This window comes from Fistularia commersonii, chromosome 33 (assembly GCF_037954325.1).
Source record: "Fistularia commersonii isolate RoL2024-O1a breed Wild chromosome 33, RoL_Fcom_v1.0, whole genome shotgun sequence".
Lineage (NCBI taxonomy): Eukaryota > Metazoa > Chordata > Actinopteri > Syngnathiformes > Fistulariidae > Fistularia > Fistularia commersonii.
This window is the reverse complement of record NC_141316.1, coordinates 3,254,137-3,271,704: the sequence shown is the minus strand read 5'-3', so window position 1 is coordinate 3,271,704 and position 17,568 is coordinate 3,254,137. Positions and strand designations below refer to the sequence as shown.

At 45.6% G+C, this 17,568-nt stretch overlaps 1 protein-coding gene across 2 annotated transcripts; it reads left to right on the top strand.

The window, feature by feature from the left end:
* The first annotated feature begins 1,004 nt into the window (after nucleotides 1-1,004).
* On the top strand, nucleotides 1,005-14,375 carry bsk146 (brain specific kinase 146). 2 transcript variants are annotated; one of them, XM_086141054.1, is made up of 5 exons: nucleotides 1,005-1,327; nucleotides 9,652-9,945; nucleotides 10,020-10,222; nucleotides 11,990-12,181; nucleotides 12,264-14,375. In XM_086141054.1, the coding sequence occupies exons 2-5, from the start codon at nucleotides 9,771-9,773 to the stop codon at nucleotides 13,062-13,064; spliced, it is 1,371 nt and encodes a 456-aa protein (XP_085997180.1). In that variant the 5' UTR covers nucleotides 1,005-1,327; nucleotides 9,652-9,770; the 3' UTR covers nucleotides 13,065-14,375. The 2 variants fall into 2 exon arrangements, with proteins under 2 accessions (XP_085997180.1, XP_085997181.1); XM_086141055.1 differs by lacking the exon at nucleotides 1,005-1,327 and adding an exon at nucleotides 7,906-8,030 and having other exon boundaries at nucleotides 9,654-9,945.
* The last annotated feature ends 3,193 nt before the right edge of the window (nucleotides 14,376-17,568 follow it).

Sequence of the window (17,568 nt, the reverse complement as noted above, 5' to 3'; positions counted from 1 at the left end):
TTTTCAATTCATTTTTTTATGATGAAATGATGGACCGTGATACAAAGGTTGTATGTAAATACTCAACCCCGTCTCCAAAAAAATATTTGTTCATTATGTTTACCTCTGAGCTCATTGACGCATCTGGGCAAGTTTCTAATGACAGAAGACCAGAACAAATGCAGATACATGGGACCACCGCGCCACCCTAAGTAAACAAACAAACAAACAAACAAACAAACAAACAGACAGACAGACCGACAGACAGACAGACAGACAAACAAACAAACAAGTACATAAAAAATAAAGAGATAAATCATGTCTGCATGTATCTTAAAGGTGATGAGACGCAAAAACGAGACGATAAAAACTTGAACGAATTCTACATATCCTTATATTTGTATACAAATATTCATATTCTGAACATATAGTCACACCTGGGGGGTGTGCGAATATGAATATATACAATACACACACACACACACATATATATATATATATATATATATATATACATACATATGTATATACATATTTTATTTTTAGAATATATTTATATTGTATATATATAATATAGATAGACTGATAGATATATAGATAGATAGATATGTATTGTATATATATAAGAAAATATTATATATATGTATACAATACATATGTATATATATAGTATATATTCATATTGTATATATGTATATATATAATATCTATAGTATACATTCATATTGTGTATATATATATATACAATATATATACAGATAGATAGATAGATAGATAGATAGATAGATAGATAGATAGATAGATAGATAGATAGATAGATGGATATGTATTGTATATATTCATATTCGTCCCACCTCCCAGGTGTGACTATATGTTTAGAATCACTGATCAATAATTACATGTGCCGAATAATTGACGGGGGGAAAAAAAAAGGCGACGCGTCTAGACACCAAGCGGGGCCCCGGTGGGCAGATCGTTACCGCGCCGAGCGACGGGGGTCGAAAAACATTTCCACCGGTCCGTGAAGGCGGCATAGTCTGTACGGAGACAGCGAGCGGCGGCGGGCGCCGGCGGAGCCTCGCTGCGATTGGTGTTTGCGGAGGCGAAGGGGCGGATCTCCGCTCGCCTTCCCTCCACTGGCGCTCGTCGAGGCCGGAGCGGCATCTCTGCTCCGCTCTCTCCCTCCTCATCCGCCTCTCCTCCCATCCCTTAGACGACAGAGCGATGCGGAGACAATAGGACGCAGAGCCGGAGGAAGGCCGTTCGATGCGGGCCTGCAGAGACACCGAGCTCCTCCTGGCCCCCCCTGCGGTGGCTCTCCCCGGGCGGACCTCCGGGCTGCTGAACGGTGAGTCTCCACCCCGAGCCGCCTCGGCCTGCGATGTCTTTTTGGGTTTCTTTCTTTCTTTCTTTTTCTTTCTTTCTTTCTTTCTTTCTTTCTTTCTTTCTTGCTGTCTTTCTTTTCTTCACCTTTTTTTTTACATTGTGCACGATGAGGAGCGGGCCGCGCACAGCAGCAGCAGCAGCAGCAGCAATTGTCTCCTGCCAGCAACAATAACAATGTTAGATTTTAGTCAAATATTCTATACACACACACACACACACACACACACACACACACACACACACACACACACACACACACACAATCTTAATAACAACAGCAGGCATTTGGGGGTGGTCAGGTGTCTGCAGCAGTTATTGCATGTGCTGTGTGTATGTGTGTATGTATGTGTGTGTGTGCATGCATGCGTATATGTGTGTTAGTGTGTGTGTGTGTGTGTGTGTCTGGAGTGAGTGTCCTCAGAGGCGGTGCAGTCTGAGGACACGCTGCAGGTGGGATCCAATGTGACACAATGCCAGCGCTGAGGATGAGAAGAAGAGGAGAGCATAATGTTTACATCCTGGCCACCAGCTGACGCACGCATGCATGCACATGCACACACACACACACACAGACACACACACACACACACACACACACACACACACACACACGCACACTGCCTCCTGTGAAGTGCGGCCATTTTTTGTGCATTACAACAGAAAACACTAATGAAAACACCAGACCTTTGGGCAAAAGTGGCACATTGCAGTAATCTGCTTTTGTTTTGTGTATCCAAGGGGTACAATGGCTTCACACACGGTGTGTGTGTGCATGCGCGTCTATGTATGTGTGTGTGTATGTGTTAAGCCCGCAGGCAGTGACCGAGACGCCGCTTTATCAAAGTGAGATTAAACTACGGTACTTGATGGCAGAGACACTCCAGCATGATGAGTCACAGACCACAATATAGGTCACTGACTAAATCCTGGCGACGCTTTGGTCCTGGTGTCAGAACAGCCTGAGCCAGATGTCACAATATCACATGATGTTTCCTGCAGGTGAAGGCTCCGTCCCGACCCGCAGCCCGGGAGCAAGTCGGCCCGAAGTGGCAAATTATGAAATTCCCGAGAGTCGGACGGCTGTCATTAGATATTTATATTTTCCGGCGTTCTGTCGGATGGGTGTCACTATTTTTGATGTCGTTGACGATTCGGACGTTTCATATTCATTAGAGAAGATGGTGATAGAGTTAGATCTGGAGCCATAGTTTATTTATTTTTCCTGAAAAGCTCAGGATGTTTGGTGCGGTTTGACAGGTTGTAACCAAACGGGACGAGTCTGATTCACACATCTTGCCTCGGAGTTCTTTCCCGCTGCGACGCTCATGATATCGCTTTCCTCGCCACAGTGAGCGGCTGAGTTTGATGTTGCGCGGATGTGGCGTTTGTCCCCATGGGTTGGGTGGAATAAGAAGAAGTTTAAAACAGAAATGTCAGTTATAGAGCCATTATATGCCTGACCTTTAAAGGAAAGTTTAACTGTGGTCAAAACATCACCAGACTGGGGTCGTCATTGTTTATCATCACACACATACAAGCGCTTCCATCATTTCAATGGAAATTACATTCTCTTCCATCCATTTTACTCACTGTAACCATAACAACCCCATGCTTCACCCAAATCTGACCACCTACTCCTCCTCCCTGGTCCGTTAAAAGTCCGAAAATGTGCTCTTGTGTGACGTGATGGGCCTTTCACCTAAACACTTGTGTGCTAAAAGGTCACCTGACCTTTTCATGGCACGAGGGTAAGACAATAAATGCCAAGAGCGTCACCTCTGAACTTCGAAGTGACTCTTTCCCCTAAAGTTTAATGACTCACATTAAGGAGACTTGTAGGGTAGGCCAGTCCCTGATATGTGATGTGTGTAAATAGATTAGTGCCTCACACACACGCACACAAACACACATCTTCTATCCTCATTATTTCCTCAAACACACACACCGGCGTCCATGACTGTCACCCTCACACTCGGCAGGTGTCGTGGATTTGCTCTTTGCGTGTCGAAGGAGGCTCGGAGCTGCCGGGCTCGGGGGGGAAAAAAAAGGGCCTCCCTGGCCGAGGACGGCGTCGGGCGGATGAATGTGCTCGGGACGCTCTGCTCCGGTTGCATAAGCGGTCTGGGATTTATCGGCGAGCGGCTGCGGCTGCTCGGGCCGTACGCGAAAGCGCGGCGTCGGGGTACTTATTCAGCCCTTGAAATGTCAGGATGCAAATAGCTTTTTCACTCGACGTCAGCAGGAAAAACTCAGAAAGAACATGTTTCCGTTGCCTCTTTAATTTACCCTGTCAACTTTTAATGAACCGCACGGGTCTAATCTGACTCAGGGTTGTTTAGATTATGATTCCTAATCCAAGGAAAATCTACCCATAAATACAGTCGCTAAACTTCAGTCATAGCATTGATTTTGCTAACTAAAAGAGGAATTCATAGGATTTTTCTTTAATGTTTTCTCATATTCAATATATTTTTTTGAAATTGAAAAACTCTTTTTCCTCTATTAATTGATATTTAATTCTTAATTCACTGGCAAATGGAAAGTGTTGATCGGAGGGCTGAGTGCTTTTTTTTGTTCACTTTGAATGATGAATAAAGACGTAAATCTTTCCCCGTGGACAACCATGTGCTTTTTAACATTGTTTTAAGACTCATTTATGCTCACGTTACGTCCGTTAACACGTCCGTCCGTCTCCAAACGTTATTGAGTATCGCTGCCAGCGTATTTCTCATTTGCGCTTGACTTCACCATGGTTGTTAAACAACACACCCACTGGAAGGCAGCGCAGAGTTCAGATCGCACTTCCAAGTTCAGACTTCCTTTTCAAAAACACACGAAACAATAATAACATGGTCATGGAGGAGGAGCTCGTGTTCATGTACGCTCTGTGAGAAGCTAAAAGAAGCAACGCGGTAGATGGCGTTGGTCTATTAACCCTAGAACACTAACCTTAAAATAACTAACGGCATCACTAACGTTGGGTATATTTTACCCAATACAATATCCTGGATAAAATACAGTTTTCATCAATTTATAGATGGGCCGATGGAAGGCGGGAAACAAACGTACAATTAATAACATCAGTGAGCAGCCTGAAGCTACCCAAGCACCCTTAAAACTCAATGGGAACACGATGAAAATCACATGAGAAGAGTTGTGTGGGTGAAAATCACCCGACGTTTGTGTTCTAGGATTAAACATAAAGCGGCACGTGGTTATACCGATGCCGTGCGTTCTTATTCTTCTTCTCTGTTCCTTTTGCCGCTCGCATTCAAGCTCCTTTCGCTCCCCGACAATGTACAGAATTAAGAATTATGCAGAGGCTCCGTCTGTTTGCCTGTAAAATGTTGAGCATAAATGAACCCTTAGAAAGAGCAGTTTGGTCTTGAGCCCCTGTTTACAGCACAGAATAATCAGCGTTAGGGAGTCAGCACGATACTTGCAAATCAGCTAGGAATGAGCAAATTTGTAGTATTATCAGTAATTTGAGTCGGCATTTCGGTTCATTGTGTCAGACCATTACTTGTAAAGTGAGAAAATTAAATGTGCAGTTCCAAGTGCCACATCAAGGGGTCGTTCACTGGGTTTGCTGTGTATAACAGTGTTATTACAAAGGATTCCCTTTGCCAAAGCGGGAGTTTCTCGGCAACATGAGCGTCGCCGTGGCGTTCCGGCTGCTCAGCATCTTCCGACTCGGTCGTCTGTGACCCGCTTGTTTAGGCCGTCGTCATGGTGACAGTTTGAACCGCTGCTGCCGTTAGCTTGTACTTGTGCTGTTGATTCCACATGTAGAAACATATATTATAGAGAGTTAAAAATGCAAAGAAATCAGGGTTAGAGTGACGTTCATGGTGATCACACAGAGGAACTTTTTTCCAGGTGACCTAAGCGTCACATGATCCACTGTCCCTTTTGGAAGAAGAACAAAAGGTTTCTTAAAAGAAGCCGATTGAATCGTGATAGACGGTCGCGGTTGATGTCGTCTGGTTGGTGTTTTGTCTTGTGATGGAATCACAGTTTGTCCAGGTGACTCTTGTGAAGCGGAGGGACGTCCTGAACCTTCAGTGCACCTTTTTGAAAAACATTTCGAAACTACAGCAGATCAATCTATCGCTTATACCCAAATATCATTGAACTGTGTTTTTTTTGACTTGGCAATCCTTTGAGAATCATGTACTTACCAAATTATAAGTCACATTAATTCATTAGAAAGGTAAAACGTATAGTTATGTCTTGCCAGCTTGAGAAATGACAAGAAATCAAACAAGAAATCACCTAAAAATGAACAACAACCAAAAAAATGATTAAAATAATGAGCAGTACATCTGAAAAAATGGCCAGAATATCAACAAGACATCAGTTGGTAATAACCTGCAGATTACTTTACGAGCCTTTTCTGAAGATGGACTGAATTATACAAGAATTCACGATGAATCGGCGATGTGAGTTTCCATAGTTGAGCAGATATCTGGATAACTATGAATATCGGTCAATATTCACATGCTTTTTCATCTCTGAAAAAACACTTTATCAGTTACTATTCAAGTGCATTTTCATCTATGAAGTGTTTTTCCGCACTGTAAGGTCTGAGTTGAAACTTAAACGCGAGACAAAATGAGCAGGACGGACGTTTGTTTATCTCGATCGGCTTAATTCCCTCTATTTGACCGGGACGATTCAGTCAGCAGCCGCTGACAATCCATCACTTCCTGTTAAGCTGAAGGTATTGATCCGTGGTTTCACACTAGCAGCGTTATACGAGCTGTCAATCATTACTCAGCATTTTAATAGATTCTCCTCAGAGACCAAGATACACGTTGTTCGAGGGAGGCTCGCCTTTTTATGCAAACACCCATCGGTCATTCATGTGTAATAAGAAGTGCTGCGTTCTGGAAGCCTCTCAGTGTTTGCTTCAGTATGACTCATCTCTGGCGGTCGGAGCAGCGGGCCCGTCTTGATCCCTGCAGGCTGCGCGGGGTACGTTTGCAGCCGCCGCCATGAGCGGCGAGGTTTCAGCGGGGACGCGAGCGGGCTCTGCACCAGTGGGCTCTGGGCAGGAGCGGCAAAGAAAACACCGCTAAGAAAACAGGACGGCGTGCCAGAAGAGCGGCGCCGCATTCCTCCCTTCTCAAAGCTCGTTGCCGCATTTTCGGGCTTCTCCGAGCCCGTTGCGCCCGAACAGCAGGGGTTCCAAAAGTTTCCGGAACAACCTCTGGAGGACGCCGGGGAGCCGAGTCCTCCAGGCTCTACTGTCATACAAGCACTTTGGTCAGAAAAAAACTCAAATGTAAAACCGCACGTTCTGGCTCACTCACTTGCCGTGTTTTAAAGTCACTCTATTATTCATTAAATATTATATATATATATACGCTTGTCCCGCAATCACGGTGGCAGGGGGAGCCTCTCCCAGCTGTCATTGGGTGAGAGGTGATCACAGGGTTACATATAAACAGACAATCATTAATGCTCTGTCATTCATCATATAGAGAAATACAAACGTTCATTCCATTTGCACCATCATTCAACATCATATCTAGACAAAAAAACATTCACCCTCCCATTTACAGGTGATGCTAAAGCTAAAAACCAATTATTCTATCATTCAGCGCAGTATCTAGACATACAACTATTCAGTCTGTCATTCAATATCATATAGATTCATTCTCTTATTCACACGTCATTCGACCGTTCACTCGCGTTCACATGTCTGGGGAATTTTGGGTCTCCAATGTACCTACTGCTTGTTTTTGGACAGTCATACAGGCATGAAGGAAACATGCAAATGTAGAAAGGCCTCCTGTTGGTATCGAACTACAGTCCTTCTTGCTGTGAGGCGGAAACGTGAACCTCTATGAACGTGATGCAACTTGTGAAGTCCCATCATCGGATTGTGAGACGCTGTCATTTTCCAACCAAACTGCCGCCGGCAAAGAAAGACTGTCATTGTTCAGGGAAAACAGATTTCCTTACCATGTGCGTGACAACCGTTGTCCTGACAGAAGTCGATGATGTCATAGAGCGAGGTCACACGGCGATGTCATAGAACGCCCTCAGCCAGCCTTTTTAAACCGCAGGAAATGGACCAGAAAGACGCAGAAGCGGCGGCGCAACACGCCGACTCCCATGGCACTTGAATTCCCGCTTTGACACCTCTGAAAAGTAAACAGATTTTTAAAATGATTATTTTCTGAATAGAGTTCCGGCCATTAGTGGGTTGCAAAATGTCCCTGTGAGGATTACTAGAAGCCCGATGTCCCCAAGAGCCACAAGAGGTAACAAAAGCGCCCCCCCCCCCCCCCCCCCCCCGACACACACACACACACACACACATGCACAGGGGGGGGAGACAGTGTGTGTCCTGAGGTGCTTCAGTAAGCACTTCCACTCCCCGACAGAAACAAATGGCCCTCTCTCTTTACAGCTCCCTGCCTTCCATTTGAGCGCGTGTGTTTATCGCCTGTGTCCGAGAGCTTTTATTTAAGGGGGAGGGAGAGAGATACTTCCTCCCCTCGCCGCCATTTATCACCCAAACTGACCCCCCCCCACACACACACACACTCTCCTCCCCTCAACTTGCTGTTGTCAACTGTTCTTCCTGTCCGCTTCACACCGAAAGATTACACTCCCACAGTGTAACACAGAGGCCCGTGGAGCAGGATGACAAGGTAACACTAATGCCTTGTTCCTGGTGTGTGCTCCAGTGTGTGTGCGTTGTTGCATTATGTGTTACTTCCAGCAAATGTTGATGTATAAGTTCAAGAATTAAAAAGCGCTTTTGTGTGTGTGTGTGTGTGTGTGTGTGTGTGTGTGTGCGTGTGCAGGATGATACGTGCCAGCAGTCTAAATGTCGAGCGTCTGCTCAGGGATGGAGAGGCTTGGCTTATATAATCAGTGTGATAAGTGTGTGTGTGTGTGTGTGTGTGTGTGTATACGTGTACTTTCTTGTGTGCCAGTTCTAGCGTTTCTTACACGTGCACCGATCTATAGGGTGAGGTTCAGGACGCGGCAGCTCCAGCCGTTCCGAGAGAAAAACATACAGCAATCACTTGGAATAATCACACTGCAGCAGGGAATGGATTTACTGGAAAGGATTTTATTGGCTGGCTGTGAGTGTGTGTGTGCATGTGTGTGTGTGTGTGTGTGTGTGTGTGTGTGTGTGTGTGCACGCACGCGCGTGCAGCTGTAGCAATCCCCCTCGGCAAGTCACATTTACAATTACAAGTCTTCACTGCAGATAATTACCATTTTCAATGACTATCACACTGCAGATCAGAGTGGCGGTCGCTTGTTGTCCACAGCTGACCTTGAAAAAAGGCTGAAATATAACACAGAAACACACACACACACACACACACACGCACACACACAGGGTTGCTGAGATGCAGTGTAGCTGGGATGCCTTTCCCAGCATTTTCTTTGTGTTCATCTATAAACTACCAACAATTATGTTTACAATGATCGGACGAGCACTATGTAGTTTAATCTATAAATATACTATTATATGAAACAGATTTTCCTTTAAACCTGGAAAAATTTGGAAAGCTGTCGACCACTTTTTCCATGTATTTTAAAAAATTCAGTAGTTTAGCTTGTCATTTTGAGAGTCTAGTCCCACAATCCCTCCGTAATAACTCACCACTAACTACTTACAAATAAACAAAGACTTCCTCTATGGAATTTTACAGACAGGAATCGTGATTAAAAAAATATCACGCTGTGGCATTGCAATGCTCACAAGAGCATCGCTATATTTTTGCTGTTGTGTTCAACAAAAGCGGGAGAAAAAAATGCACGATAAAAAAAATCTGAAAAATTTGACGACGGCTTCAAACTGTCGGGCTTCACTTTGCGCTCCCGCCCCGAGAAACCGGTTGTCATCTGTCGTAAGATGTCACGAATTATATTTATTGGAATTATATTGAGATGGAATTGATATACTGATGTCACAATTTGATCCGCATTGACGCCAAACAGATTGACATCGAGGCGATACGACAGAGATGCTGTATAATATTCTGGGATGTGTAAAATACGATCAGTGTAAATGATGATTGGATCCATTTCTCTGAAGGATTGGATATGATGTGATGTGGTATAATCGATCAGACAAAATACGGGGGAGGCAGGAAAGTCGATACAGAAACGGGGGATGAAAGTATCGCAATTCTTTCGATCGCCTGAATGTGATCCTCTGTTCTCATGCTGTCCCCCAAATGCAGCGAAAGGTTTTATAATACCGTTATAAAGGACTCCCAACAGAACGCGCCTCTCCGTCTTTCTGTCCAGAGACGCCGGCCGTAGCTGCTGTGGTTCCTGTCCCTGCCTGAGCATTTGCCTCCCCTCCTCACCGCCATCATCACCCCTTCCCCGATTCGTCCTCCCGCTCCGTCCCGACACCCGTCGACATGAGCTCCTCCTCCCCGCTGACGTCTCGGGCCAACATGGACATCCTGGACGAGCTGCAGCTGATCGCCGCCCAGAACCTGGAGAGGCTGGAGGTCAACAAGTACTACGAAGTGATCCGGGAACTCGGCAAGGGCACCTACGGCAAAGTGGACCTGGTCATCCACAAGATCAGAGGTACGATGGTTCAAAATAAAAATAAAAGCGCGGGGAAAACAAAACTCCAAATAATCGACATTTGTCCTCCGAAGGAACGAAAATGGCGTTGAAGTTCTTGAAGAAAAAGACCACCAAGCTGAAGTCCTTCCTTCGGGAGTACAGCATCTCGCTCTACCTCTCGCCCTGCCCCTTCATCATCAACATGTTCGGCATCGCCTTCGAGACGGACGAGTACTACGTGTTCGCGCAGGAGTACGCGCTAGCAGGGGACCTTTTCGACATCATTCCCCCACAGGTGATTGCCGCCCCTTCTCTACGTGGCGTCTTAAACCTCGAAATAACGCGGACCTGTGACCGACTGCTTCCTTCAAGTGAAAATGTCTGTACAAACCAGTATTGTACTTCAATTGGAACACCAGTGCACTTTGTTTCACAAGTAACCGCCTGAAAATCATTACACGCGTTCAAAATTGATAGCGTAACCACAGGACGCACTCAATGTACTTCAAATGGAGCCCCGAATAATTACTCCGGCTTAATAAGTTTGTTTACGTGCAAGTACAAAAAGGAAAAGAAACAGAAGCGAGAGCCCGAACGGCGGGAACAGAAGAAAAGTACCACATCAGTCACGGCATAAATAATTCAAAGCTTTCGTCAGTGGAGTTTCAGTCCTTGAAAGAGTCACAGTTACAATGACCTAGAAACAAAGGGAAGTCTCGGCAAAAGCGAAAACATATATTTTTTTCCCCTCTATTTGACAAACAAGAAAAACCGAAAAACAAATGTTTGGGTTTTTTTTTTTTTTTTTTTTTTTAGAATTTGCTCAGCTTTGCTATCAATAATTCTCTCTGTAATGTGCCGAGAGTGAAAGAAATGAGGAAATGCAGTCAGAAATAAGAGTTGTCGGGCAGGTGATGGAGGAGCCAAGGACTCTGCCAGATCTCATTGACAAGCGAAGCCAGATGTTGGCATAACTCTCAAGGATGCGGCTCTTTTGTGCGTGAGATTCACGTTAAAATGTTATTTACGGACTATCATCACTGTCAGGACCCCAAAGTTGACCGGCAATAGAGCCTCAAATCCCTTTTAGCTCTTTTGGGGGCGGGGATGATGTCATATCTTTATGTGCCGCTGGTACGATATACTTTCTATTTTTGAATGCGGTCGGCAACATTGCAGCAAGGAGGAAGTCGGTCCGATGTAAAAAGAAATTTCAATGCAACAATCTACGTAATCGCTGTGAAGTGAGGCTGGGAGCTTTCCACGCCAATCCAGCAGTCAGGCTTTGATCATTAGATTAAAACAAATTAAATAAATAGATAATCAAGCAAACTGGTGGGATGCAAAAGCAAAAAAAACACATTTTTTTCGTATGTCTTAATACTTAAGGACTTCTACACACGTTCAAGCAGGTTGGAACAGGAGGAGGAGAGTGTCGGGGTTCACGTGTGACAAAAGAGTATCAGCTAGAATAAAAGGAAAGGTGTGGAAGACGGTGGTGAAACCGGCGATGGGGAAAATTTTAGAGTCAGTTCAAGCTGGAGTTTGCAGAGATGAAGATGTTGAGGTTGTCTTTGCAAATGGGGAGGAAATACTGGGTTTCAGGAATCAGTCCATCAAGAGGGGCGGTACATGTTAGATGTCCCGGAGAAAAAGTCAGACTGAGATGGTTTGAACATGAACAGAGGAGGGATAGTGAAGGATGCTGAGGGTGGCACCTCCAGGCAGGTGGTCTAGAAGAAGACCCAAAGAGAACATTTATGGATGTAGTGAAAGAGGACTTAGAGTTAGTCAGCGTGAGAGCAGAGGCTGCAGAGAATGGGGTTAGATGCATGATTTGCTGTGGCGATCCCTGAAGGGAGCAGCCCAAGATCCCGTCTGAACACCATTGTTATCCAAAAGAGACACCTAAAGTTTTATTTCTCCTGTACTGAAGGTGCACCAAAGTGTGACCTTCAAACCAAATTTATTACCGAGCTTCCAGACAAACCGCCTCCCGAGTGCTAGCTGTTTGAGTCAGTTTAGCTCGCGGCTAACGCAGATGTGTCCCGCCCCTTCTCAGGTGGGCCTTCCTGAGCCCGTCGCCAAGCGTTGCGTGCACCAGGTGGCCATCGCCCTGGAGTACCTGCACTGCAAGAAACTGGTCCACCGGGACATCAAGCCCGAGAACATTCTCATCTTCGACCGGGAGTGTCGCAAAGTCAAGCTGTCGGACTTCGGCATGACCCGCCGGGCCGGCTCGCCGGTCAAAAGGGTGAGTAGCGTTCACCCGTCGGCCCCGGCTCTCCTCCGCGTTCCGAGCCGCCGTGATGACCACGCCGAGTTTCCCCCTCCAGGTCAGCGGCACCATCCCCTACACCGCGCCGGAGCTCTGCGACGTCTCGCGTCACGAGGGCTTCTGCGTCGACTACAGCACCGATGTGTGGGCGTTTGGCGTGCTCCTCTTCTGCATGCTCACCGGTAACTTCCCCTGGGAGAAAGCGCTGGCCTCCGACTCCTTCTACCAGGAGTTCATCCGCTGGCAGAAGAGGAGGACGAACACGGTGCCGTCCCAGTGGCGGCGCTTCACCGAGCAGGCCCTCCGCATGTTCCGCCGGCTGCTCTCCGTGGAGCAGGATCGCCGCTGCTCCGTCAAGGAGGTGTTCGCCTACTTCAGCCACTCCTGGATGCTGGATGGTGAAAACAACAACAACAACGGGAGCGGCGGGGCAGGAGGGGGGAGCGGCGGGGAACGGGTCGGCGGAGGAGGAGGTGGAGGAGGTGCAGGTGGAGGAGGCGGCGGAGGAGGAGGTGGAGGAGGAGGAGGAGGAGGAGGGGGCGCACGTGGAGAAGTGGACGGCACGATATCGTCATCGTCGTCAGGGGAGGAGGACGAGGAACTGCTGGTGGAGCGGATGAAGCAGCAGACTCTGTCCCCTCTCTCGCCCCTCTCTCCCATGTCGCCGGTGGCCGCCGAGAGGGGGAGCGGAGGCGGAGCCAAGGGCGGGATGATGGAACTGGGCGGTGGCCACCATTTCGTGTCGGTTTCTACCAACAGCTCGGTGTCGTCCACCAACAGCTACGACCGGATGCCCCGGGAGAACAGTTCGCCGGGCGGACGCATGCTCGTGGCGACGCCCATTGAGATCTGCGTCTGAGCACGTCGCCGCAGACTCGCCGCCGCACTTTTACGCCGCTCATAGATGTGCATGCACAGGGGGAAGAAAAAAAATAAACCAACCAACGACTACTAACTAACGTGTTACATTCTACGAATTGAAGAGCACACGACGGAAGGCTGTTACGGGGACGTCTTTGGAGAACGCCGACATTCCCGGTGACGTAGCAGGTCCCCGTTTATGTTCTCCACCATGTGTCAAACCCGGAGGGAAAAAAAAAAAGATTCTTTCGAGATTCCATCATGAAAAAAAAGGAAACCCACCTGAAAAGAAGACCAAAACGCATTTCCTAAAGCAATACTTCCAGCAAAAAAAATAATTAAATGAAGCTCTAGAGGGCCAGAGCCGGGACACGCTGACGCGACCTCTGACCCGAACGGACGGATGGATTTATACTTTTTTTTTTTTCCCGCGCTCAAACAAAAACCCCGGGAAGACGGAGACTTGGCAGGCGGCGGTTTTAAATGTTCCATGTGTAACAACGATGTGAAAGTCCGTTTGTGTGTGTCGTTGTGTGTACGACTCCTAGAAGATTTATTTTGATTTTAGAATTGTAATATTTATTTGAAACTAAAGAAGAAACACAGTCTATTTTTTCAGTTCTTTCCTTCGTACAGTAGCTTACTGGGTTGTTGGTTCCTTCGCTGTGTTCGGCCGCTGACCGAACTTTTATTCCGATCCGTGCTTTTCAAGGCCGACGACGTGTTCTTGACTCAAAGACGTCTCGGTCGCTCTCGGCCAACGTGTCTACTCGCTCTCTGAATTTCCTGTTCTTCGCGTTGCTTCCGGTTTCCTTTTTCCAAACGCCGTCCGAAAGAAAAACGGGATCATTTTATGGCTCGGACGGATCAAAGAATAAATAAAAAAAAAACAAACCAAAAAAAAAGAGATAGACGCAAAAGAGCCTCCTTTTACATAATGCATGACAAGTAGCTCAAAAATCTGAAACGGCTCAAACATGAATAAGAAAAATGTAATGTCTATTATTTTGTTTCACTTTTGTCGCTGTAGCACAATTTCCTGCACCATGTCCCGGAGTGAATATTGACATTACGATCTCTTAAGACATCCTAGGGCTTAAAATTGGAACAATAATAAGTTATGTGTCGTATTTGTATTGCTATTAATGTTGTGTATTCATCCCACTTCCTTCGGAGAAAAAAGCAAAGCATGAAACATAGAGCTTTGGAAAGGTAGGAAAATCAGTGATGTATTTTTAGATTTTTTTGCCTCTAAATTTAGTGATCTTGAGTGGCTGGGATGTTATTTTGAACAGAAAAAAAAGAAAAAGTAACGTGTTCTTTTCTTTGCCCGATCATAATTACGATCTGAATAACTGATAGGAAAAAAAAAAAAAGCACTGGATCATGACCATGCACAGGACGGACTTGTGTGTGCGTGTTGCTTTCAGGACATAAACATGCATGAAAATGTTTGCGCTTAATCTCCTGACGCGAGGCTCATCCGCGTCCCTCCGGTCACCTGCAGCGGCGGGCGCAGGATTTCTGTGAAAACAACGGGAGTCTTGTATCGCGCGGGCCCGACCGAGGAGCGGCTCGACACGCAAACTCAAACTGCCAGGGTCACGCTCGCCTGAGCTACCCGGCGGGCGCGCGAAACCGTTTGTGACAATCTCTGACCTCACCGGCGGCCTCCTGACTCGGAACAAAGGACGGTCCTGACACAGACTCTGGAGCTGCCGCCGTTCTCCCCCCCTCGGCCTTCCACTGGCCAGCTGTGAGTGGCGCCCGCTCCGCCGCGTTCGCCGGGCTCCGGGCTCTGTCACATGACCGTTGGAGAGGTTACATACAGGCCTGGACATGACCTCATCCTTCACCCTCTCGCTGCAGGACACACAGCCCTCCCTTCTTCCTCTGAGCCTGCACTCAGTCTGTGTGAACAAGCCATCACAGCATCACAATGTATTTTCATGCATAGATACACACACACACACACACACACACACACACACACACACACACACGTATATATACATATAGATATGAGTATGTGTAGGTACACACATACACATCCATATATGTATATGCATGAGTGTATGTATTTTCCTTACATATAAAACTGTGATATTGGATTTTATCGTAACACATGGATTACTGATTGGTAAAACGTCAAAAACATCGCGGGGAAATGGCACAAGTAAATCTTGGCCATTCGTCACATTCTGGAGGCACCAGCAAAGAAATTGGGTTTGAAAAACAATAATGTTTTATCAAATGACATGATACGTGTTGATACTGAGAATTGTGATATTTGATTGTGTCAGCATCATCCAGCCCTACACGCGTATATACATATTGAGGATGTTTTTTTTATCAATTGTCAGCTGAATTCCTGCTTCCACGCACTTCATAGAATATCTGCCCCCCCCCCAAAAACCACTTTATTTTAATGACCCAGTCCAGCATACTTGTTTTATTGACCTCTAGCAAGGAGTGCTTTTTTTCCAGGGTGAATTAAAGCCCCTTCAGATGAATTCAGATGGAATATAAATGACTTATTGTCCCTTATTTTATTTTATTTTTTATTTTTTTGGGGAGGGGATCTGGGTTTAAAAGGCTCTCGTTTCGGCTCGATTACCCGCTGCGTCTCAGAAGGCCCGAGCCGGGGAGATGAGTCGATTAAAAATGATGGGATTCAAGCTTTCGCTTGGAGCGACTCCCTTCTTTTCTTCCTCCCTGACGTCATCTCTGTCTGGGTTTCATCCACGAAACTTCACCTGTGTGTTGTAACCGAATTCCAGTGTCTCTCTGTCCGGTGACTAAATACTTCCCAGCATCACGACCTCGTGGGGTTTCCAGCGAGTACACGACCACAGCACTAGAACTCGTATCTCGGTTCTGTCTTTGCAATACGACTGTCTTCCTGTTCAACTGAGATTTAGTCAATAAAAATGAGAATTCTTGTTGGAGTGAGTTTGACTTTCTCTCCTTGACTTCTTATTTCCCTCATGCCCCTCTGGTGTCGAGACAAAACAATGATGTGGCAGAAGGAGATGAATTTCTGCCTCATCTCATCTAGTCCCAGAAATATATGACCGTCGGTTAAATTTGTCAGGGAATACTCCTGTTGGGGGTTGTGACAGGAAAACAAAAAGCAAAGTTTGACAGTTAAAACTGTCAAATGATCCACTATTTTAAATTTAAAAATCAAATTCAGCTGATGGTTTGTGAAAGGACACTGGTATCATTATACTAGCAAGCTAGCCAACATGCTCGCTAACGGTTAAGTATGCTAGCTGGGAAGCTAACAGGCAGGCTAGCTGCCCATCAGCAAGCTACTGGCTGGCTAACTGTCAGGTCCAGTGGGGAGAACAAGTATTTGATACACTGCTGATTTTTCAGCTTTGCAACTTGCAAAGCTTTGCCGCTTGCAAAGTTTGGGGAGACTGCAGCTGAAGCTAAAGATAATTCTTAGCCAGTTAGCGAGATGGGAGTCCAAGCAAAAAGTCCCACTTTACAACACCTTCCTGCTTTATATTAGTGTTTACCTGACAGAAACATAGAGGGTCTTTCTTGTAAGCTTGATATAAAGCCTAAACCAAAATGTTGGGTTGAAATCTAAGCTTTCTCAGGTACTTTTGGCTAACAGAGATTTGACAATTCAAAATTAAAGTTTTTAGCTATTGTTCATGGCACTTAAATGTTCAGATAATTCATTCATGACAACCAAATATATATATAAAGCCTAAACCAAACGGCTGGGTTGAAATCTAGGCTTGCTCAGGTACTTTTGGTTAACAGAGATTGGACAATTTGGAATTAAAGTTTTTAAGAATTGTTCACGGCACTTAAATATTCAGATACTTCATTCATGACAACCAAAATATCGCCTCCTTTATTACTTGTTCATTGACAGATCATGACTGGCATGTAAAAATCATCTTTTATGCGACGACTTCATATCAAATTTTCTATCTTCTAGTAGTATTTAGTGTTCACACACACACACACACACACACACACACACACACACACACACACACACACACACACACACACACACACACACACACACACAGAGCCATTTAATCAAAGCTAAAAGTTTTTCTGGCCACGTCCGAATTAAGCGATTCACTTTCCCCTGAGCTCGCCATGTTGACCCCTGCGGCTGCCAACTTTATTAAAGGCGCTGAGACTGAACTAAAACTTGAAATCAAATCAAACCAAACTGAAATCAAACGGTTCAAACATTAAAAAACTGTTTATGGAATTGGAAATCGAGCTGGGATGAACTACGAGATAGAGATACAAATTTGCTTCATCGGGTCGAGTTTATGGAGAGGAACTGCTTTTATGAAGGCCATTTGGTCCCTTGCTGGAACTGCAGTTTTAATTAGTAAAGCTTCAAATCGACTCACAATAAAACATAATGAGCAATGTCAACATGAGCTGTTACTCTCAGTTCTTCAGTTATTAAATTCATGTTTTATCGCTCAATATCATAAAAAAAGTTCAAGGTTCAC